The 26,191-nt window shown below is 36.5% G+C and overlaps 1 protein-coding gene across 7 annotated transcripts in view; it reads right to left on the bottom strand.

Moving 5' to 3' along the window:
• Window positions 1-26,191, bottom strand: part of Nol4 (nucleolar protein 4) — a 337,582-nt gene that overhangs the window by 63,382 nt on the left and 248,009 nt on the right. For 5 of the 7 annotated variants that reach the window (XM_034518207.2, XM_076912933.1, XM_076912932.1 and 2 more), the window contains 3 exons: window positions 22,734-22,913; window positions 21,783-21,974; window positions 3,350-3,463 (listed from right to left, as the gene is read on the bottom strand). In XM_034518207.2, coding sequence (XP_034374098.1) covers window positions 3,350-3,463; window positions 21,783-21,974; window positions 22,734-22,913 — 486 coding nt within the window. The remainder of the gene's footprint in view (window positions 1-3,349; window positions 3,464-21,782; window positions 21,975-22,733; window positions 22,914-26,191) is intronic. The other 2 variants (XM_076912936.1, XM_034518208.2) reach the window with 1 other exon arrangement.

Below are 26,191 nucleotides of genomic sequence, written 5' to 3'. Positions count from 1 at the left end.
TGTGATGTCCGATGAAGCTCTCAGCTTCTGTCCTTGCCCGTGGCTGGCTTCAGGCCTGTGCGGCATAATAATAAGCTTCCTCCAGATTCGTATGAAATGGACATTTGAAAGAAAGGATTTAGCACATCTACAGCACCTTTCATGTTCACAGCTCAAACAGCCCCATAAAATCCAATTAACTCATAAAGCTTCATAAACTATGAAGGACATAATTATAGCTCTCCATGTGGCCGGCCAGGGGCAGTGAAGAGGAAGGGTGGGCCTGACAAACAAAACAAAACAAAACAAACCAGAATTTAATCTTGCAGTTCCTGAAATGTTGAGCCTTTACTTCATCCAAGTACCCTTAATGGGTACCCTTACCTATGGTTTACGTTTAAACCATGGGTAAATTCTCAGAATTATGCACTCGGTTGTAGGTACACCCAGAAAGGGTGATCTCAATGCCAAGAGCTAAGTTGGAAATCAACAGGGCAGTGGTGTTTCCCTGGTATGTCAAATGAGATCTATGGAACTTGTGGTGCAAAGAGTCTAGAAAAAAATTGAAATAATAATTATGTGTGGTGAACTAGCATTCAGGGTGCATAATCAGGCCTCGGTCTTTCCGTGGGGAACACAACCATCGAGAAAACACTATAGGGACGGACACAGATTGCCTTAAATGTACTTTCAGAGGGTCTAAACACTTAGATGATTTTTTTTTTCATGCACTTTCAACATGCATTCGTCTCCACACTTCTCTCGACCTCTATTTTATGTTTATAAGATTATAACCACCAGTTTTGTAGGGTTGTAGTATTTGTCAATTGTCTAATTGAATTCAAAAATTTCTAAAATGCAATTTATTTATTTAAGTTCATGTTGGTACGTGTATATGAAGGGGGTATCAGAGGACAACTTTGGATATTGTTTCTTAGTGCTATTTTTATTTTCTGTTGAGACAGAATTTCTCCCTGGTGTGGAATCATCAGTAGGGCTAGGCTGTCTGCCCAGAGAGCACCTGCCTACCTCTGCCTTCCCAGCTTTGTGGTTACTGGCGCATGCCATTATACCTAGTGTGGTTGTGATTGTTTTGCTTTGCTTATTTTGCATGTAGGTTATAGCAATTGAAGTCAGGTACTAATTCTTACTAGTAAGTCTGAGTCATCTTCATAGTCCATAAAATATAATTTAAAACATTGGTTTCTTACATATTACACCTGTCTTGTGACTTCTGAACTCATTTAGGGTTTAGAAAGAATGTTCTTACATGGAGTGATGTCAGACATCCTCCAATTCCAAAGTAGTCAACTTTTCATACTATCATCAATATGTTTGAACAAACACAAAAAACATTATAGCAAAGTTGAGAGGGGAGATCCAAGGAACCATAGACACTCATCCATCTCAGTCTGAGGAAAAATCTCATTCCTGAATATTGCTGGTAGTTTTTCTTTAAATAGTTGATGTTCTTAGAAAGAAATACTAACCTGCTTTAAAGGCCTTTAATAATGACAGCTCTTTGGCATTCGGATGAGCAGTAGATAACTAGTACAGAAGATGGAATATTTCTACCGCTCAATCTATTAAAGCATATATGGTGCATACATACTTAACTATATGTGAGATATAAAATGTAATTTTCTTTTATACAGAAAGACTTACCAAACCTTCACAATAAATTGTGAGTTAGGCATCTCTTTTTCCTTTTTATAGCTTAGGCCATGAAGAATTATTATATTTGAATATATACTAGTTTATAACCGGCCATGATTGATACTGTAGAGTAATTCTATGGGTAATAACATGCCATGAATCTGTCACTTTTTATCAAATAAGTATATTACTGATACTGTGCAAATATATTCTAGAGTCAGGGTGATACCTGTGGCTATACATTAAGCAGGATAGTCCTTTCAATTCTAGAATGTTAATATGTTAGTTTCTAGAATTAAGGCCTTTCTTAAAATGGACTGATTCTGACAACAGAGTTCTATGTCAGACACTGTGTTATATAAAAATATTGAGACTTATTTCCAGTTCCAGTGTTGCTGAGGTAATGACAAAAGATCTAGATAGGAGAATCCTCCAGGTACACCTTGCCACTGCCTACACTGTTCCCAGAAAAATGCTTAGAATGTAGCATGAACCATCCTTTTTAGGGTCTTGTACAACTCTGAGGATTAGTGTTGTCATTATTGATTATTTCTAATGAAGAAACTCAAGCACTCAGACCTGGCCCAGCTTGCTGAGAGTTGTCTAATCAGTTACGGTAAAAATGAGAATCAAAATGAGGTCCACTTATTCTAGAAGTTCACAGCTATCCACGATGCTAGGTGGCTATGTATATAGTGTAATATCTCATCTTATAATAAATTTCATCATAATATTAATAAATCATTTAAACAGAAGACATGGACATGCAAATATATACTGATGTCACAGCATCAATAAATCCAACTGGTTATCCTAAAATTGGCATTTTCAAATAGCATGTTGATACTACATTTTGTTTAACTATAGGCTTCATCCTTTGCAATACTCAGAACTGCAAGTATAGAATATATAAAAATAATAAACACAAAAATTAATGACATTCTAAACCACTTAAAAGGTACTCTAATCTCAAAATAGAAAACTTGATTTTGCTTTCTTCATAAGAAAAACAATACTAAGCTAACAATTTACTCTACACTCACAGAATATAATGTAAAACACATTCCACTATGGGTAATTAAGAAAGAGAAACAGAGAAGAAAAAGAAGTCTATTGTGTAGACAGGAAGGAAAGACTTAGAACTAAAAGAGCCACAGAGGGAATCACCAATGAATAATGCACCAAAAGCACACAAAACTACATGGGCAAAGCCTTGAGAATGTGGTTCTCAGATAGATAATTAACTGACAGAAAGTGTAAGCCCAGATGATGGATCTATTAGATTAGGACCCCACTTAAGACTCTTTAATCTTTCACAGATTATCTTTACTTTGATTACTGTCATCATGATTTATTTACATGGGTAGTATAGTAACCCTCTCAACAGACTAGAACTATAAAGCGGTACAGTCCAGACAGCATTAAAGAAAGGTTCATTTTCATTACACATGAACACAATGGAGCCATGATCATAAATGACAAGATAAACTGAATTACATGCTAACTAGTTAGCCAGTACCTCTTAATTGGTCATTAAGTAGATACTAACAGAAAGCTTAATTCCATTTTGCTGTCATCCCCTTTTCACCATAGACTTTTTGTGTGATATTCATGATCATCAGAGCATAGAATTTTTCAAATCTAAGTTTATAAGCACAGAACTCTGTATGTTAGACCCACTCAGGAGCCTGCACTCCTCCACACTCCTCAGTACCTGTGCTTTATCCAGACGCATCCTCTTGGCAGCGTTTCTACTCTCGCTTTCACATGCTGAAGCCAAGATACTCTCTGCAACTGCTGAAGTAAGGTGGGAAGGAATAGGTCGAGACTAAAAAAGAAGAGAGAAAGAATATGAAAAATTATTAACAGTATCATTAACAGACCACACACCAGAAGAGCTCAGGAGACCATCGACATGCGCAGGAGAATCTATTTCGATAGAGGAAATGGAAATTGTAAAGATGAAGAATGAAAGCTAGTTAGAGGTTAGAGCTACAGAGGCTACACAGGTGCGCCATTCATCCCGTGTCTCCATTGTCAAAACTATGTATTCAGGGTCAGTAACTTGGAGCATGAACAGGCAATGGCAAGACTGCTTACTGTAGTTTGCAAATAAAACATGCCTCTTAATTCTTTTATGAACATGACAATGTACAACAGAACAGAACAAAAACAAAAGACAGGGCTGTCACAAAACAAACAAACAAAAACCTGTCAGATACCACACCACGGGCAAATAATCTGCTTTAAAACAAAAGAGTGTGTGTGTGTGTGTGTGTGTGTGTGTGTGTGTGTGTGTGTGTACACAAGCGTGTGTAGCATGTGCATAGAGACCACAAGAACATCTCAGATCTTGGTTCTTACCTTCCACATTGACTGAGAAGGGCCTGTTGTTATGTCATCACTGTATGGCAGACTAGCAGGTCCAGGAGTTCTCCTGTCTCTGCATCTCACCTCCTTATCAGAGCAATGTAATCATGGATGCCTGTTACCATTCCCATATGCCAAACAATCTTAGTGAGGATAGTGTGAAAGCTTACTATGGTTCTACTTGGTGAACAATATATATGCTTATATGTATTTGAAACATTTCTCAGTTTAATTTAAATACAAGATAACTCAGAGAGCCATACAATGATTTCTGAATACCTACAGTTTTGTTTTATATGTGAGATTATTTGCCTGTTTGGTTAAATCCACACTTCCTTTTTTAATGAAATATGAGTTATATTAATAATTTTGTAGGCACATGTTGAAAATCTATCTTCTATATATGCTACATAGAAATTAATTAATCTTCCAACTAAGCTAATTAACTATAAAATGTGGGCAACTCTCCAGATCATTTACTATAATCATTGAAAAGTTTTCCATTATATTTTTCACATAATTACATGTAAAACCATCTAACTGAAAGATGAAATATTTAATGATATAGCACATTTTTAATTAAGATAAGAAAATGATGGATTAAAAAACTACATTCAAGATAAATCACAGAGATAATAATAAAATACTGTGAAACTGCACAAGTATTCTGGAGGCCTAGCATGTATTTTAGTATGTCACCTCAGGGATTTCAACACCTCAGCATAAAATGTGTGTGGCTATTTACTTATTTTTAAATTAAAAATATAATCATGCATGTTTAAGCACGAGTGTGTGAGCAGCAAGAAACATGTCAGAGGAATACTTTCAGAAGGTGGTTCTCTCATCTGCTGTGGATTCTGGGGTTTGAACTCATGTCATAGGGGTTGTGCATGAGTTCTTCACCCAATCAATGATCTTGCTAGCCTTGAATGGGTATTATTTATTAGAAGTCTCTGATATGATTCAGACTCTTTTCACTTTCTTAGCAAATTTGATCATATTGCATATGTCTTATTGACTTTGTCATATAAAATGTGTTCAACGAAACCGAAACACAAAGTAATGTCTGAAACAATACTTGGTAACAGCTAGATCTAGTCTACAGTGTTTTAGCACATAGAGGAAGGAATTACTGTGGTGTCAAAATAGCCCAGTCTCTGATGTAGGACCTAATGGAATTTTTAGACTTTTCTAAACTTTCTGCTGTTTCCATTTCTAGATCAGCTTTCATGGGTCAGAGGAAGGGGTGGCTGCAGTCTTCTTCTTCTGCCCCTGTGAGCTGTCTGGAATGATGGCCAGACATCAGACTATAAATCACCACGATATTCAGAAAGTAAGCAGGGACCACATCTCAGAAGAATTTCTGAGGAAAATTGTGCTGAGCCTTGGCCTTGGGAACAGAGATGGGTATCAGATGAGGCAAACTCAGAAAAAAAATTGGTCTCAAAACTTATTTTGCTTCATTTTAGTGTCTATGTAAAGAAAGGGTAACAAACTCTAGTACAGAGTCAAATAGATATTAGGCCATAAAATCAGTCTGCCACTTAATAATGACCACTGCCTGGCAAAATTATAATCTAAGCCATATGGAAACCTCATCCATGTTACTTTCTATGAAATTTTCCTTGAGAAAAGGTTACAGTCTAAGTATAAATAAGAATAATCCATTATGAAAAAAGAAGCAAATCATCTGTTTGTAGCTGGTATTATTCAAATGGGAGTTAGGAGTTCATAAAGGTCTACTCTGTGTTACTAGATTTTCATCTGGTTCCAGGAATGGAACTGACAAACTCAGTTACACACCAGCAATCTTCTTTTTCATAATCTAATCAATAATATTCACATAGAGCACAGGGTTACATATTTCTGTTCCTTGTCACCTTCACATTTCTCTTTCTTGGATATTCCAAATTAAATAGAAAAAGTCCATAAAACTTAATACATTGATTGGATTTCAGTAATGAACACTCAGGATTCTTAAATATAGGTTGGGAGTGTTTTATTTCTTATTATAAAGGTTTGTTGGGCAGGAAGTTTGTTGAATAAAAACAGAAAGCAAAACAAGTTCAGTTAAAATTATTTCGTAGAATTATCTTTCTTGGTCTTGAATATTTGAAAGCAGAAGTGTGGCTTTTATTGTAGGAGTAAAAGTTAGTTTTCATAAGAAGTCACATAACTTCCTTTAGGGAAAATCATGGGGATTGTAGTGTTTTTCCACAAGTAGTGTCTACTTAGGCACAAGAAATGAGTTTGCCTGAAGATAACAAATTTCCTTTTAAGGACATCTGACAACTCATGGTCTCAGACTTGGGAGAAAATTAACTTCAAAATAGAAGCAATCAATATCTATTAGTGAATGGGGAGGTGAGCGGACCTACAGACACAGGATTCAGTGTTGCCCACAGATACGAGATAGAATTTTGAAAATCGAGATGTTCTGAGTTTCTTGTGGAACCATAATGTGACTATAAACTATCCTTCAAATGAAATCACAGGCACAATTTGTTTTCCTGAGAAGTTTGAAGAAACTGAAAGCCAGGTAGATTAATTTGTTTTAGGACACAAGGGTCTGTGTGTGTAGAATTTAGGCTTCCTGGATTTCAGGTCTCCATTTATTCTTTTCCATTATATTACTTAATAGCATTTCTAAGTAATTAACAGCTAATAAAATAAAATGTTATAAAATCCCTTATGCAAACAGATGTGCTGATCTCAAAACAAGCAGACAAAATTGTAATTTATTCAAGTTTTTTAGACAGAAAGGCAAAGTGAATTAGTAAAATCTGCAGTATAGGATTTAAAAAAAAATCCTTAAGTCTCACGTATATAATCTATGTTTATTTCCTACCAGAATCTGCTGTCAGGTAGACACAACTTTAAGACAAATATACTCAATAATAGTTAATTCATATTCTGGGAGCTTAGGATATTCATAACTTAATACAAAAGGCTGAGAAAACCTAACTGAAGTTTGGAGGGATCACATGACTTTCCCAGGTCCATTAGGGGTGTAGCTTCACCACGATTCAAGCATGTATAATATCAAATTGTAAGTAATATAGTAAAGAATTATTTTCATTTTAGAATTACAGTAAGCTTAAGCCAACTGGAAAGAGGATCATTACAGCTAAACCCAATAATATATTAGGTTTTCTCTGACATCATTATTTTCAAGTGATTTAAATCCGTCCCTTACATTTCTCTATTAATACCTAAAGATAAAGTTCTGCTGCAATATAGAGTCACAAATTTGTAATGTTGGAGTAGCCAAACATGCCAATCAATTACTTCACATGAACCATGCAGTTGGGCTCAGTTTCATGCCTAGATTGAAGGTAAAGAAGACCCTTCATGAGCTAATAATTCCACAAAGCTCTTTGCTTCTAGTGCTGGTAAATCAGTAGTGAAAGCCACAGAGTCTACTACATAGTTCACTGACATTTCGTCTCATGATCTGATGATAAAATAGCAATGGTGAAAACCAGAGCTTGATTTTCCTCATGATTTGTTTTCTATCTACTTCCCAGGTCAGTTATTCATATCAAGAAGGTAAAAAAAAAAAAATGGATCCATGTGGCTTCTTATCAAATAATATTCTGTAATAAGAAGTGTGGACACAATGGTAACCTGAGTTCTCCTTTCTGTCATCAAACTTAACAGCTGAGGGATGGTTCCAGTTTTGCTGCTTTAGCTAGAGATGGAACTTCAGAGGATGCTAAGGGCTCTAGGGAAATTCCAATAGTGTCAAGGGATAAAGATTCCCTCCTTCATTGCTAAGACTAGCCATAAACATAAATGCTTTCATGTAGTAGATGAGACTGGAACAAAACACAAAGAATCCAAGGCAGAATTTATGAAGAAGAGCATTGCTCCTGGTGAGGGTGACTTTAATAGCAATATTATGTAGCATATGCATCCTAAAAGAAGATTTCAAAAAAAATGATAAAATGTAGACAAATACGTGTGTGTATGTGTGTGTACGTGTATGAATGTGTGTGAGCTATCTAAACCTACCTCAGAAATTTGCTATTTCTCCATGCTGCATGTGAGACAAGCTTTCAGTAATTATCTCTTCATAATTAACAGTCATTCTCAACTGGTACCCAAGCTGAACTTTCCTCTGTGCTGCTCCTACCGCGATAATTATCTAGGTTCAAATCAGTGGGGTTGTGTCATCCGACAGATGGCTAAATGGTCACACGGAGCTTTGGAGTTGAAAAAGTCACATTTTAATTGGAACTTAAGATGTGATTTTGCTGTTGGCACCAAAGAAATGTACCTTCCTTTTCAGAACCAGGGGAAATGTACCAACAAATGGTGCCAATTTTTCGCTTTAAAACTACATGACACATTAAACAATTTTAAGACACACTGATGTTGGAGTACACATTTAAGATATTGTATGATTAAAAAGATTTTAAAAATTAAAAATATAAATCTACTTATAGGTTAATGTCACATTGCTCTCCAGACTCTAATTTTTAAATGGTGTTCAATCAAGATTTAGACCTGATCACATGAGGAAAAAACTATGGCATCTGCCAAGGTTGCAAGTAGAATCCACTCCTAAAAGACACTTAGAATAAATGATTTAGTGATTGAAGTTAAGGTAGTGTCTGTGAATTAAGATTTTCCATTCTGATTGCTTAACAAAAATAATAACTAAGTATCATGCTATTTGCTTGTTATACACACACCGTTTCTCCAAATAGTATATCAATGCATAGAAGCAAAGTTATAAAAGCTATGTTAAAAATTTAAGGTCCTAAAAGATCCCTTCTATTTGGTAGGCTTTATTGTTCACAGACATCAGTATGAACAGAGACAGTTCATCAACTGTATTGGACTGACCAGGATATTGGTCAGCAATCACCTAGTTATTCTATGTCGCTGCTCTGTGACTAGATCTGAGCCCTTTTATTAGGAACCATTCTTTTTAGTTTTAGAAATCACAAAAAAGGATTCAGTAAATGATGTCAGAAATTTTGATTGTCAGTCTGGATATAGAAACCCCTAAGAAACATGTTAAGTATGTATGTGAAGGTGCTTCCCCACTACAAAAATAGAGAACTGAGAGTCAGCACCCATCTGATTCCCTTGTACTTTGTTACTGCAGATACAATGTGACTAGGCACTTCAGACCTTTACAACCACCATTTCATGCCTTAGAGGACTGGCTCCCCCCAAACTCTGAGCCAAATTAACCCTTTCACTAGTTTAGTTGATTTTTTCCAGTTATTTTGCCACAGTGATAAAAATAACTAATGCAGTAATTAAATAATAAACAGGAATATCATGTCACAGTGCATTGCAGGAGTTTATGTATTGAAAGTCAATATCATCTTCACTTATTCAATAAATGCATTTAATGAGTATAATCTGTAAGTCAGAAATGTGTCAAATTCACAAAGAGGAACATATGCAGTTTCAGTCCCTATAACTTATATTGTAGCTTGTGCTAGTAGAGTGTTCAGTACATAGGATTTAAAACATTACCATTAGATTTTTATGTTTTTCAGAAATTCTAAATTAATATAAACAAGTACTTTTTAAAACATTGTAGTAAATTTATTTGACAAAATGGATATTTGGTCTTTCAAATTCCCAATTTCTGTGAACATGAAATACTAAAAGAGCTGTATTTATGTTCTCAGGGTACACACACAATGTGAGTGCCGTATAATATAAGCAGAGGTGCTCTCCACCATGGCTTGTGGTCTGGGTGATTTGAATCTAGGGTCACAGGTAAACAAGGCTTGTGAATGTGGGCAAAACCGTCATTAATGGTGTCCTTGGTATAGTTTTCATAAAAATGGCAAGCCAGAAAAGCCTTATTGATCTTCCCTGGCCTCCTGAGTTTTGGTCAAAAAGTTATAGAAGTTCATTTATTAGTTCTCAGTGAGTGGCCTGAACGGTCATGTGACCTAACTAAGAGGGGTCAGTCAACGCTCTTTCTCTCTTTCGTGGGGCCTGAGAGTTACAGCTAGAGGATTGCTCTTAGGTTGCAAGTTCTCAGAAATGCTGAGGACAGCATTTGCACGAGGTAAAAAGGAATTGTGGGACAGGTAAACTACCCCGGAGAAACACAGCTAAGAATGGAAAGGAGCAGAGCACTGTGGCTGTTGGCTCTGTGGGGAAGAACTGGCATTATGATCCTGAGAGAATTATCTTGATTGATTTGAAAGGAGTTTAAAAGCACATTTTAAACAAGAGTAGAATAGAAGATAATTGGCACCTTGGCTTTTAATGTAAGTTTCGGCTTTTAATTTAAGTTTAACTTTTGTTATTCATTTTTCATGTATTGAGATAGTGTCTTACTACAGAGGATTCTGGCTTGGAGTTTGCAGCAATACTTCCCCCTTGGAGTCCTAGGTGCTGAGCTGACAGGTCTGAGCCACTCTGTGTACATCAAGTAAAAGCTTTCATTGATAAACTAATGGTCAATATCTCCTGACTTTGCTTTTTGAATATGGTGTTTCACAAATAAATTGAAAATGAATGTCTTGCAGCTACATTCTTAGCAGCATAGTCTGGCTAATACCAATTGAGCATAAATCTGTCTGAGATACAAGATAACAAAAATATGCTATCATTTCTAACCAGTTGACCCTTCATTTTAATCTCTACTGAGAAATATCGCCTACTTCTGCAAACATGTGGTTATCTATTACTACATATAATAACACATAATTGTAGATCATGGCATCTCTTCCTATTGCCGTTTACTGCACAGTGTATCTACTCACAGATAGTCACCTCTGTACTTCATAATAATTACCAAGTACATAAAAATAAAAATCAATGTGCCAAAAGTCCAAAAAAGTTAAAATTAAATATCATATAAATATCTGTAGAGAAAAATAATCTGAATGTTTAAATATGAGTCTTGGTTTTTAGTTAGGAGTAGGTTTTAGAAATTCCCTCACAAGGCACTAAAGCACGCAGGCACTTGACCCTCGCTGGTTTCCCGCTGTAAAGCAGCACAGCAATCAGAAAGTTTTATTCTCCGTCATTCACTCAGTATTTTGACTCGGTTGAATGGGAATTAGCTAGTTTTCATGAGCAAGTACTTGTACTGTAAGATAGTGGGGATGATACAGAGATAGACAAGTTCAAAAGCACAGCAAGAAAATACTTCAGGAGCTTAGACTGTAATACTGTATAGGTAACAGCAATAGGACAGGATACAATACAACTACAAAAGATGCACCACAAAGTGAAATTTGTACACAGGAGAGAGACTTGACTTAGAAGAGTAATTCATACAGAAAGCACATGTCTGGTCCAATCCTAATAGTTCAGTGGGTAGAGACACCTAGTAGATATACAAGAGCAAACTTCCACCTAAGATTCTAAAGGAGTGATACCACACACATGCGCCAGGCAGGAGATTTGATATCTGTTATTTCAAGCCAGCCAGTTTTTATCATTTTATAAGCACTATCAGTTCATTTTATCAAGCGAGAACATTGAGGTTTGAGGTTTAAGGATGCAAGACCCACAGCTTGGTAAAATGTAGAACAGACATCCGCTGAACATAAATCAGGCTTCTCCCTTAATTATCGATTACCAGAGCTACCCACTGCTTCTTGGGCTCGTTTTTCTCCTTGTCCTGTGAGGAGAAACTTTAGTTTTAGGAAGCTGTTTGCTTTTGTCTTATATTCCCCTCCTCACAATGAACATCCAGTTTATGAAACATTAATTTGTAAGTTAGGAGTTTTGCTTAAAAAAAAAAAAAAACATTGGAGCAGATTTTTCTTAGTACTTTAAGAGCCTCCTCTGACATTGTGTGGATGGATGTTCTGACGGTGGACTTTCACTTTCAAGTAGCTGTTTCTTCCTGGTAAATGTAGAGACTTTTCTGTTCCACTCTTGTGATATTATTAGGTACACAGAGTTGGTTTTTTTTTTTTTTTCTCTGACTACTTGTTTTTCCCACCCTCCCATAGGCTTCATGGTTTGAATAAATTAGAAAATTTGCCCTCATTTTACCTTAAAATATCACCTCTTCCCTTTTCTAATTTCTTCTCTGATTTGCTAGAGAGATCTACCTTTATTATAGTGAGATTCCCTTTCCTTCACCACTCCTTTCTTATACAGGTCATTTTCTTATTTTCACGTTCTAGCAATCACTTTTCTCCTTGGCTAACTTTTATGTTGTATTTGACCCACCTGGTAGGATTTTAATTTCAATGCATATAAAGCCTGATACTTTCACCTCTGGAAGTTGGAAATGGAGGCTTATTTCCATTTAATGAAACAGTAGCTACTTTGGGGTTTTCTTGTTTATACACAATTCCCAGTTTATATTCCAGCCTGATGACAAACTAAAATTCACATATTCTGGAGTTGGATGATCATCCTGCCTCCAGCTCTAATATTTTATGTCTATATTCTCTTTTTTCCCCCCAGGGTGCTATCCTACCCCAGCAAGTATTTATTTCTGTGGCCATAATATAACTGTGGCCATAAGTTTTCTAGCTCTTTTAGCTGTTTAGGAATTTACATGTTTTCCATTTTGGCTAGATCTTTTTAAATTCATATTTTATTAAACATTCATGTCTATAGTGGGAAGGTGGGGTACATGTATGAGATGTTCTATGATACTTAGCTCAACATCAAGTTTAAACTAATTCCTTCATGAGCAATTTTGACAAGTAGATTGGGTATAATATTTTACCGTATAGTTATTATTCAAGTCAAATATGTCTAGAAAATAATGTGTAGTGAGAATTTTTATTCCTTAAAATATCCAGTTATGTTATATGAATATGTTTTTATTTTAATTCTAGGTGTGAGATAAAAGGCTGCTTCACAGCAGGTGATTATGATTTGCCTCCTGCACTAGCAAGGGTGTGGTTTTTGCCTAGCTACAGATAGTTTATATTTGGAATTCTGGGAACTTTTGAGATGGTATAAATGCTAGAGGCCCATAAGGGGATGGAGGTGCTTTCTGAGGCTGCTGCTGCAACCTTGTTGCTGGTTGCTGCTTCTGTAGTGTCTCAAGTGGTCCTGAACAAAGAGAAGAAATTAGATATGCTGCCAGTGGAAACTGGACTTTCCCAGGGATCCAACGCTCCTAATCAGCACGAGCTAGACCTATACCCAGTGTCCCTTCTAACCTTTCCCTCCTACTTTGTGTTGGAGGGTTGGAAAGAATTAAGGTAGAACAAGGTTTGTAAGGGTGGTAGATATGAAAACCCAATAAAGTAAGCAAAGAAAGCACATCAACAATAATGGGCAGAGAGTAACCATAATCCTTGAGAAAATCCATGGACCGAAGAGTAAATATTAAGGGATGCAACAATAATTCTTTGTGATGGACAATGCTGTGAAAGGAAATAACAGAAGGGGTTAGAAGAAAAGGTAGAAAGTTGCCAGACTGTCAATGCTAATGTATGTCAAACATTTACATACATTATCACACACAGTGACTGACCCAACAGCCATCTCATTTAGAAGACTCAACCTCTGAAATACATGATTTGATTTAAAACTAACACAGTTTTAAAACTTGGGTTACCCTAAGAACATTGCTCTACCAGCCACACCCATACTTTATACCCTCTGTCTGACCCTTACCCAAAACTTGGGTAATCCTAGCTTTGAAATCCATATTTTAAGACATAGGGTTTAGATTGTTTTGAGATGGTAAAGCTAGACACCATGGAAGCCAAAACTGAGTAATATATTCTGTGATCAAAGACACCAGGGATCCTAGAAATGGTCTCCTGAGAGTCTCCTCGGAGTACTCAGAGTGAGTGGGAAAAGTAGCATTGATTTGAATGAGTACCTGAAAGTGTTTACAGCGACATCAAGAGAAATGGGTTCAGAGCTTCAAATGTTTATGAAGTATATATTCTAACTGTGACATGTATCCATTTTTATTTTTATTTATTGCTCGTACTTTGGATTTTGCTTTGTTTTGTTTTTGAGATAGTATCTGATGGATACCAGGCTGGCCTTGAACTCTCTCAGACGATTGCCTTGAACACCTAAGCCTCCCGCTCCTGCCTCCTGAGTGTAGTGATTACAGGTTTGCACCATCACAGTATCTTCTACTTTTCTGTTATTTATTTTTCTTTTACAACTTTTAGTATTCTTTTCGAAAAGACTCAAAATTGTGAACTCTACAGGTTTCTGTAACACCACTTCTGCTTCTGTCAGAGGAGAGCGGGTGCAGAGACTTGTGTATAGTGCAATCGAGGAGCTAAGCTAGAACACTTTGGGAAGAGAGGCAGAGGATATGAAGAGCCAGATCATAGCAGGTAGGTAGGAAACTAAGGGTTTACTTAAAAAAATAGACCACAGAAAGAATAAGCGGTATTCAGTGAGTAGCAGGTAGTGCAGTCCTGCTTTCATTTTTAGTCAGTGATAAAGAAATGACAATACCAATGTTACCAAAACATAGCCAAACTAGGAAGGGGCAGGTAGAGTTTGGTAGGTAAAGTATCCATCCATGGAAAATATGTGTTTTGGAATTTATGGATGCCGGTGTGCTAGAGCTGCAACTGGTCAACATCTGGATGAAATACCAAACCTTTGATGGCAACTGGTACTTTACTATAAAACACCAGTAATGTGCACCAAGAAGAAACTGTGATTGTGGTTAAGGTGGCATTCATCCCATGACGAAGTACACAATAAAAGAAAATTACCCAAAACAAATATAGGTAATGGGGGGGCAAGGGAACAAGAGTCTGAAGAACTTGGGGGTTGACCTAGAGAACACAACGCATGGAGCATGGGATTTGGTGTGAAGGAGTCACATGTTCTCCCTAAGCACCATTGCAATATGGAGTGGAGGAAGCCAGCTCTCGTCTGAATCTGAGCATCTAGCAGGAATAGGTGAACATCATGAAATCTGTAAGTGTTCTTATGTGGAAGCTGAAATGGCAAGATGGATCAGCTGTGTGGGTAAATGATCAAAACTTTATTGGGGCCTGGGGAGAGATGTCCTCCTTTTCAAAGGGTCAGACAGAGTGTGTAAAGTGTGGGCCTGGCTGGCAGATCAACGTTCTAAGGAGGTGGGTGTGCAGAGGACAGGTGTGGGTGAGTAGGGCACAGGTGTGGGTGAGCAGGGGGACAGGTGCAGCCTGATTAGTTATTTATTCAGGGCAAATCAGACTAGATATTGATTCTGCAAAACAGTGGAAGAACGCAAGACCTTTTGGACAATTCCAGTGTGTGTGTGTGTGTGTGTGTGTGTGTGTGTGTGTGTGTGTACAGTGTGTGCACATGCCAGAACAGTCACTCACCTTTCAGTCAGAGACTCTCACATCTCTAAGTTTGCAAAGTAACTGTTGGCTGACAAGTGAATCTGAGAGATCTGCATGTCTCTCTGTCTCCCTAGAGTTTAGATTGCAAGCACATTCTGTGAGCTGGTTGTTTTGTTTTGTTTCTGGACTTTGTGAATTGAACCCATGTCCTTGTGCTTGTGAAGCAGAAACTTTATACTATCTGAGCTATCTCCCTAACCTATTTTTGAAGCTTTTAATACTTTCTGCGTAGGCTGTTTGTGTGCTGACTAAGATTTTATGTCTCTACGCTAATAAAGGCTTCAATGACAGAAACTCAGCCTGTTGAAGTTGAACATGTGAGAGAGCTGTGCCATCAGAAGGTAAGATAGAATTACTCAGAAGCATATTATAGTATGCAATTAAAATGAAATGTTATGAGTAAACTAATCAGATCGAGTGAAGGTAGCTTATAGTGTGTTCTGGTCTAAGACTGCAGTGAAGAGGATGAAACCTATGAAGGAGGAAGAAGTACAAATACCAGTCTGAAAATTCAACCCTAATGTGCTTACTAATTAGCTTCTATTAAGCTAATTTGTCACAAAGAAAGACATGTTTCAGTGTTCATGTGATATGGAAAGCAATGTAAGTAGTAAGAGATATAGAGATACAGCAGTTAAGAAGCCACATGATGGGTAATGATATTGTTGATAGAAATTTCAGTTTAAGAAGCACATTCAGACTTAATTAATACATTAATTATGTGTGAGACAGAATAAGAGCAAGTGAGGAGGTGCACACTTTATAAAATACATGTCAAGGTCAAAGGGCAATTCACAGGAGTCAGAGCTCTGCTTCCTGCTTGTTGAAATACAGGCTCTTGTTACATTCGCTGTGCTGGTACACTCTGGACCAGATGGGTGAAGCACCTCCAGCTGCTTCTCCTGTCCTCAACAGTCACTTGGCTGACCGAGTGTTGGGATTCAATGTATATCCCCACATCTAACTTGTTATATGGGTTCTAGGGATCAATTTCATGTCACCAGCCTTGTGAGAGTAGGCATTTTCCTACTCAGCCATCTCCCTAACTTTTTGACACATCTCTATAAACTATGCATAGGGCTGCCTTGTCTGGCCTTAGTGGGAGAGGATGTACCTAATCCTGCAGAGACTTGATTAGCCAAAGTGTGTGGGGGGGGCGGATACCCAGAGGGGGCACCCTTTCAGAGGACAAGGGGAAGGAAATGGGGCAAGGGACACTGTGAGGGGTGCAGAGGGGACATCATTTGTCAGGTAAATAAATAGTAAAGAGATGTCACTGTATCCTTTGACATGAGCCAGGTAACTAAAACAAGGGCTTTTATTATGTGTGGCATATGACGAGCAGCAGAGAAGTATATAAGTCACTGCTCTAAAGCCACTTTTTCTTTAACATGGAGGGATTCTTTTCTGGTGGTTCTAGAGTCATATTTTTCTTACCTTTTAAAAATTGCTACTTAACTTTCCACCTAACATAGGTATGATTACTACTCTGGACAAACATAAAGAGACAGACTCAAGGACAGTGGAGATCCTGTTGAGATTCTGGCTCAAACTTCCTGACAGTGTGGCAGGAAAACAAAGGCAATAAAGCTTAGAGCCCTGGCTGAGGACTAAGGCAGAAACTCTTTCTCCAGAAATGATTTCTATAGCATTAAACTCTAAAACTCTGGTTCTCAACCTTCCTAATGCTGCGACCCTTTAATAGAGTTGCTCATGTTACAGTGACCCCCCAACCATAAGGTTACTGTCTTTCTACTTCATAACTGTAGTTCTGTTACTGTTAGAAATTTTGATGAAAAAAATCTGCATTTTCTTATGGTCTTAGGCCACTCTTATGAAAAGGTTGTTTGACACCACATGGGACACTACCCAATGGTTGAGAATTATTGTTCTAAGAAACTTTCAAATGAAGGTCTTTTAAAATGTATATTTAGCAACTCAGTAGATAATATTCTCAGTAAAATTTTACTCAAAACGTAAATGAGACATTTCTATAAGCAAAAATAGTCTCATAAACAATCAGGTGTATAATTTTTCAAGAAGTTGAGGTTATTGACTTCAGATATCTAAGCTATTTGGACACTGTATAATAACAAAATTAAGAATAGAAGGAAATATAACATTTAAAGTCTGTTTTTACTGTATTTCTTCTAAACATTTTTATTCTAGTCCTACAGAAATACATGAAAACATGAACCGGCAGGTGACAAAAATCTCTGTGCAAATCTAGACAACAAAAAGAGAGAAACAGTACTATATAGTAAACAGGGGGACCCTCATAAGAGTCAACCCTGTTGTCTTTAGAAAGGGTTGTTTTTATCAGTTTCTATTATTGCTCTTATTGAATTTAAGGCCATAGCCCTTCAGAGAAGCTGATTCATTTACTGGAACAACCAACTCTTGTTCTTAAAAGCAGTTGCTGAAGTAACTTAAGGGTCAAAGCCACACAGGAGAATCAATAACAATTTAACACACAATATTTTTTCCAGAGCTTAATTTAATGGCTGCTTAACTCAACAAGTTTTTATAGTCCTCTGAGAATATTGACTGTACACTGGATCAAAATTATTAGATTCATTTTTCATTAAAAATTCCATTTCTGTTTTTAATGCTTCTATTTTTTAATTCTTAAAATGCTCTGGTTTGAGTTTGGTGATAAGGACTTGGTGGAAAATGTGGAGAAAAGAATCTCTATGCAGACATTCTAATTCATGTGTTGGAAACACTATACTGCAGAGCATGTCACATTTTTTTTCTGCTAAAGCAATCAAAACTCACTGATTCTTGATAAATCTAATAAAATAAAATGCATATATTTGTGTGTATGTGTAATCTGATGTTTGTTGAATGTGTTCACTGGAATCAACTAAACCTATTTCAGTCTTCTAAAATCCACATTTACATCCAGATGTTGGCCAGAGACACTTCCTTTTGCACTATGTGGAAATTAGTGCATAGACTCATAGTTGGTGAAGGTACTGAGAATAAACAACTGTCAAGTGCTGTGCCCTTGATGGGATATCAATATCTCTCTCTCCAAGGTTAGAAGAACAATACAGAAGAGGTAGCTGAAACAGTGTAGTAAGGGATGGAGAATGGAAAAGAGTCCTGTGAAAGAGATCTTCTGTATATGACATGGCTGTTGAACTCAAAGCCTCAATGGGTACCAGCAAGAGATCCACACAAGATTAGGTTCATCGACATTCTATTATAGTCAGGGAAGTTATTCATTAGGCTCTGCCTCTTATTGCAGACCTATAGTCACACACTTCAATGGGTTAGGCTCTGGTAAGTTTCCATTGCTTAAATATATAATTGTTCAGCCAGCCACAGTTACATAGGTAACTCATATTAAACTCAAGAACAACAAAAATGCCATGAACATCAAACAGAAATGGATTTTGTATAGACAGGGTTAAAAAAGGAACATGAACACTAAGTTCCTCAATTATATGTGTTGTGGTAAAGCACAAAGTAGGACTATCACTTTGAATTTCATAAAATCAACAGGAAACACATAATCCAGCAGTTTTGAGTTTCTGTCTACCTGTAGGATTTTCTGGTGCCAGGAATCCCGAGTAAGTAGAACTAAGCTTGCTGACTGGTACAGAATCTCATACAAAATAAGCCTACACTTTACAGTTGCCTTTTACAAATGTATTCAAAATGCCTTGATTTCCTCATTGTCTTGATACATCTTAAAGAACAAGATGCAAATAAAAATATACTCATTCTGAAAATTACTCCATTTCTTTGTATCATTGTACAGAAAACATGACGACAGAAAAAAAGTATTTTGCTTTAATGTTTTGAATTTTTAAAACCCTGGTGGCTATCTTATGTATTTAAAAGTTAAGAGGGCATATTTAGTTTAGTTTAAATTACTCTGCACTAACCACACCCCCTCTTCCTCCTCTTGTCTTTTCTTTCATTTTTGTCATATAGGGATGACTTTAAAAAGGAACAAAATCCTATTAACAATTCCATATTAAAGAATGTATGTATGAAAGCGAATTTCAAGTGTGCCAATTGAAGAATCTGCTTCTTACTTCCACGGGAACATCCATATTAGGGAGGGTGTAGCAACAGAAAGAGCAGAATTGCCTATGTTACAATATGATTTTTATCTATATCTTTGATGTAGGTACAGAGGACCATCCAATTTCCATTTGGGCACTTCATGTCAGACAAGGGGTTGTATATCAATAAATCATAATGACCAGGGAATGGTACTCATTCCTCAGCAACAACAAATCAGATGTATCTTATATTTCTCTCTGTTACCTTTGAAATGCTATTTATATGATACACACTGAATAAATGAACAAATGAATAAATGGAAAATATTAAAAGTTAAATATCATGTCTTTGTGGCATGTTTAAGGTTAGATTGTAAAACTTACTTTGTATTAATCTACCTTTTTCTACTATACATCACAGAAATGTCTAGTGAATAGACATCTATGTCCAAGTGGGTTCATACCACTAATAAAATGACAATGATATTTTGAGTGATGCAATGTCTGAGATAAATTTTAGAAAACATAATTCAGTGATGATTTCTTAAAAAAATAATTACTGCAAACTACATACCATAAAAAATAATATAAATCTTATTGAAGGATGAAATCTCTAAATCTCATTAAAAGATAAAAAGCGTCAGATACTTGCAAAAATAATATTGATATATGATACTATCTTCATTTTTTATTAAAAGAAGATATGTGCAGTGTAGCCTAAATTATGCTTTGTTGCAAATGGAAATTTTGTTTGTGACCCTAGCCTGTTGGGGTTGAGCCATTTCTCCAGCCCAGCCACTGGAATTTTATATCAACTGTTAAGTGGCCTTAAATCTGATGTCAACATCAGGTCTTTGAGAAAAGATCAGCTTCATCCCTTATCTGCCTCCTGTTATAATAATTAGATAACCTACAACAGGGAAACTAGTTCACGTTCTTCCAGCAAGTCTCCTGTTCTCTCTTGCACTACATTGCATGTACTATCTAAACCTGGTCACTTAGTTCTACCATTTCTCTGCTTAAATTCAACATAGATATCCTAAGAACTACATATGCATTTGAAAGACTCTGCACTTGCTGAATAAATGCAGCACAGGAAACTCTTCTTAAGACAACAAATTCATACTATATGATAACATTTTTTTATGATGTATCCTTTGAAAGCTCATTTTGTGCCAGAAATGACTTGCAAGCATTTCTAGAAACACTATCTGTGCTAGCAGAGGTGAATTCTCCCAGAGCTCTGAAATGGGTTGATTGTGTTCTGCAGAGGGTTAGCTGAACCCAGGCAGGAGAGGCAACATACATAAACCAGATACCTGAAGACAGTAGAAGCAGAGGCCCCCAAAAGGTTCTCAATATATTCTCTACAATACAGGAAGACCATCTCCACTTTGGAGAACAATATGAAAATTGACAACGTGGGATTTCTTATACAAACATTCATTTTATAGAATTTTAACTCCATGAAATTCAAAGTATAAAGCTATATGTTGAAACCTCTCTCATCTTTAAGCAACGTCTACCCGTCACACTGAAGAAGCCAGGACAGATCACAGACACTAGTTATCTAGACTTTTATTTAGCCTTTTCACGTATGAGGAGAGAAAACAAATTGGTTAGAAAAGTTGGTTAAATAATTCTAAAGCAGGAGTTGTAACACAGGGGTAAAGCATTTGCTTGCCTGGTAGTGTGCAGAGCCCTAGGTTAGAGATTCAGTAACTACAGAAAGGAATAAATCTTCTAGCATACGTGTAAGCACACACATGTATCATTTGGAATGTGAAAAACATCAAGTGTGTATTGTCAACGTTTGTTGGATTTATGTAGCTACAACAACAGTAAAAATCATAATATTTTCATTTCCAGTTTGTACCTCAAAGTAGTCAATGTCAGGTAAACTTATCTTCTACAAAGCACAACAGAATAGGAAGGTACACAACCTCCATAAGGTTAATACACCTAGGGCAACAGGTGCTTAGTTTTCACCCAATGACTTTCAATTTCCGTCCTAGTTTTCAAGGCTTACTAGTAGTTAGACAGCAGATAGGCCCATTTCCTTACATTCATAAGATAGCCATTCTCACATGCAGAAGCAGCAACTGCACCTATAGTTCAAGACTCCTTAGCCTCACATTCACATCAGTAGTGACAGAAAGAAAACAAACACGGATGACATGTGACAGTTGGCTTCTCCCTGATTTTCTCTCATAGTATCCTTATCGTCTATGAAATGTTATCACATGGTTCTGTGAGCACTGGTCTCCCAAGAGAGTCCTTATTGTATAAACAAAGGGAATAAATGCTTGGGGAAGATGAAAAAGAAAGGGGGGGGGATAAACACAAGCAAATGAAACCCCCTTTGACCTGACGTTATGGAAAAATAAACATAAAGACACTAAGATGGAAACAAAATAGTGTCATGGTTTACATGTGGGGTTTGGATGGAATCTAGGGCTGTGTTCAATTTATAACTCACCATCTCAAAACCACTTCTTTTCATCCGCCTGCAGGACTTGAGGTAAGTACGGATACGTTTTCTGGCACGCTCTTGATACTCAGGGAATTGTCGCCTGCATGAGTCAATGATAGCCTGGATCTTTTCTTTGGGCTGCTTAGAGATTGGGACCATTCGGTCCAAGTTTTCATCTACAAACAGCCTGACAAACATCTGTTGGCAAGAGGGAGACAGAGGAGAAGGGTTTGGAGGACTGCTCTCTTCTGTTCCTAGCTTCCTCTCTTGATTACCAAGAGGACAATACTTCTTTGTTCTGGTTTATGCACTGGAGAATTTTGCAAATGGAAAGCCAGAAAATTTAAGCAAACACTCTTTTTAATGATTTTCTAAATGGTTGAATTAAGTATATATATATAGAGAGAGAGAGAAAGAGAGAGAGAGAAAAGAGAGAACAAGAGAAAGAGAGAGGTAGAAGGATAGGAAGAGAGAGAGGAAAGCAGACAAACAGACAAGAATGGGAAAATCAGAAAATAACAGGAGAACCAGGCCAGCTGAGCACTCATTACATTCGCTTTTAGTGATAAATGGGACTGAGACATAGCCACATTGCACAGTGGACTCATCTCTGAGAACAAACAGTTGGCTATTTTGTCATGCACAACTAAGAAAGCAAAGGAAATCACTGATGACAGACAGGCATAACCATCAGAGGACTAAGCTGAGCCCCTTCAACCTAAGCAGACATGCATACTCACACAATACAATTCCAGTCCTCAGCACCCATTTGGCTTTAAAATTCTAAACAAAACACAGCAATTCTGGTGTCTGCTTGGCAAAGAGTGTTTCATGTATTTTTTAAAATCCTTCTGAAAATTAAACAAACATGGTTCTATAATATTCACACTGACCGACAAGCAACAGCACAATTGTGAAGTGGTCAAAACATAGCCACACAATGTGGGGGGGACTCACATTGAAAGCTTTCAGCCTCTCAGCTTCAACGCCATCTGTCTCGGTCACCTTCTCAGAATCCTCATGCTCGTCATGTTCATCTTCATCTTCATCTCCCCTGTTGAGTGACAGATCCTCTGCGCCTCGATCAACACTCTCATTTTTGCCAGAGTCATAGCTGGAGTAGCTGTGTGCTGGAGACTGAAAAGACAGGGTGACATTGATTGTCCCTTTTTAAGCCTCTGTCCAAAGTGTCATTTTTATACTTTAGTTTTTATTCCAACGGTTTCTCAAAAATCATGGTTATTACTTGGTAACTCTAGATTGGTGGCATTTTACATTTTTGATCCAAGTTAATTCGGATAGATTTAGAATTCATTTCCTAGATCACACCAATAACATTTCAAGAATATATATAGCTGTATAGAACAGTTCCATTTCTGCAGAAAAAAAGTTTTATTGAACTTAGCACTTCAAGAGTAATTACTGTTTCTACTCAATATTTATATTAATAAAAGGAGCTGTCTGTAGTTAATTGACAAGGGAAGTATTGACTCATACTGTTGGAGGTAGATATGACTTCAGAGTGTAGCCAGTCTGCCTTTATTAATTTTCTTTGAACACACTGGAACTGAAGAATAAGGATATTTAATTAATTTGCCCAGCAAAGATTATACAAATATTCCTGAGAATTAGGGGTATTAATTATTTGATACTTTAAATTATACTTATAAGTTATCTGTAAGATCATCTTAAAATGGCATCTGGCTTGAACATAATAAAAATATGTGAGGCTTCTTCCTAACTGGTACATTAATTGTGTCTATATGTTAGCATGTATTAAGGACAGGGTAAATTTAAAGCCAGATGATTAGCTAGATGCATTGCATATTTCAACATAAATAATTGATAATCTGAAAAATTAAATATTTAAAATTCATTCTCACATATTAACAATTGATGACCTCTGTGGAGAAGTATTGGTTTGTTAGAGCACACTTGTACCCATATATAAATGATATTACTCTACACCAAGTAAATTGATTTAGAGTATATGTAAATGGAGATATTTAATTTTTATATATACTTACATATTTTGTTTTAGGATCTAGTGACTAATTTGAGAGTTTGTTTAGGAGTCCTGGCCTGGATGAATATCTGAGTGTATGAGGTAATAAAGAGCTCAATCAGACACTAAATAGCTCGACAACAGATTATATTTTATGGTCCCACTAATACCAACAGTTACCAAAGGCTATTGAATTACTAAACAAAATGTAAGAGGTTTTACCAATGACCTTTCTGTGTTGTTTTTATTATTGGCACAAAGATTTTCAGAGATATCATAAAACGAACAGTAAAATTTTCCAATACATGACAAAGAGAAGAAATCAGTGCTTATAACTAGTCTACTGGTTGCCTTTGTGCTTACAGCTGCCCAATGAGCACCTTCCATCATCCCAATACTTCACACAAAGAAACAAATTTTAAACAACTAAACAAACTTGTATCATCAAGACAATGGAAAGTGTTTGTTTAAATTCAGCTCTGCCTGAAGCAAAAGGCTAGAGAAAAGGTTTACCCCTCAATGCATATCCTCTACTCTATCTTTTCCCCCTTCTTTCTCTCTCTTAAGCAATAACAAAAAGTACTTTTATTTTATCTATCATACATATTAATATTAAAACCAAACAACAAAAAGTTCATTCAGCAATCCTCTTCTTCCAAAAGAAACTCAGTATATTATTTCCATTTTCTTCTACAATAGTCTGATTTAGAAATTCTTAGTAAGAAGCAGTTACCTGCTATACAACTTCCACATACAAGGTGTATTTAAGTTATTAAATAATTCATTGTTGCTTCATCCACTTCTTTGTTTCAACTGAATACAGAAAAGGGATGGCATTATCTCCATTCGAAACCAACTACATTTTGTTCCTAAGGCACTGGTATTGAAGTGGTTTGCAACAAGTCTATTGTTCAACTTTTAGGTGATCATATTTTTGAGTGAAATATATTTTTAAGAATAAAATACATTTAAGAGAATCAATAATTACTGAACAAGTATTTGACATAAGATGATGCAATAGAAAAAAGTCACAATTTTTTGTTTGAATTGCCCAAATACCTATGTGAATAATTTCTTCTTTCAGCAAACCTTTGACAAGCATCTGTTTAATAATAATGAGTTTTGATTTTTGTCTCAGGCATCAGTCTAAGCCTTACACTTATGACTTAAATGAAGGCTGGGTGAAATAATTAAGTTTCTCAATGGTCATAAATATCAAGTGAAGTAAAAATCTGAATCCAAGCAGTTTCACTTTGAATTGGTTATCTTAAGTATATCTTAACTACAAGGTGTGTGTGTGTGTGTATGTGTGTGTAAAATGGCTACTTATTGTTACAGTGTGAAGGGAATCAACTAATGACGCAGTGTGTTTCTCATTGCCAACTTATAAGAGAATACCTCTCATATGTGACAGTAAGCCCACTCCATCTTTTAATGTATAATTATAAATCCACTTTAAGATATTAAAGTATACATACCATCAAAAAAATCTGAGACATGGTATGTATGATGTGTTTTGTGTAGGTTGGAGGTGCATAATGGTCTACATTCAAGTGATGCATGGGACTTCACATGCTGCTCTAGTACCGATATGACTAAATTGTGCAGGAGAACTAGCATTAACACATTTATATATGGCTATTATGGTGGCTTAATTTGTACTGGAAAAATGGTTTGGCAGGTAGGAGTTCCTGTTGTCAGGCCTGATGACCTGAGCTTTAGTTCCACAGCCTACATTTTGGCAGAATAGAGCAAGCCTCCTCATGTTGCCTTCTAATTTCCATATGCACACTATGACACATGCATGTATACACACACATACTCGCATACATATACATAGAAACATACACAGTGAAGATAAATAAAAAATTAAAGCTCAAATCTATAAAAAAAGGACTGAATGCGTAGGGATGGTCATAAAAATGCTGCATAATCCCAATATGTCTGAAGGTTAATTTCATGTGTCATGTGCATAACAAATTGGTTGAGTATTTTATTAAGCATGATCCACATGTATATCTATCAAGAGGTTTATGTATGAGAATAATATTTGAATTGTTGGTCTCAACAATGTGGATTTTCATCCTCAGAGTAGATGGGCAATATCCAGTGCTTTAGGGGACACAATGGACAAACAGGGAAAGAAGCATAATCCTACACACTATGTCTGACAGCTTGAGTAGAGGCAAAATGAGACTTATTCCATGGGTTTAGCAGCTTTTAAACTCACACTTAACACTAGAAATTGCTTTCTTAGTTGTGTGGCTTTCAGAGGAGGGAATATAGACCTTCTTGGTTCCCAAAATTAATTGACTCATATATCTGCCTATCATCCTGCATATCTCTCCTCTCTCTCTCTCCCTCTCCCCTCTCCCTCCTCTCTCTCCCTCTCCTTCTCCCTCTTTCCCTC

This window comes from Arvicanthis niloticus, chromosome 14 (assembly GCF_011762505.2).
Source record: "Arvicanthis niloticus isolate mArvNil1 chromosome 14, mArvNil1.pat.X, whole genome shotgun sequence".
NCBI classification, from domain to species: Eukaryota; Metazoa; Chordata; class Mammalia; order Rodentia; family Muridae; genus Arvicanthis; species Arvicanthis niloticus.
Note: the sequence above shows the minus strand (reverse complement) of the source record. Positions and strands in the feature narration are given on the sequence as shown.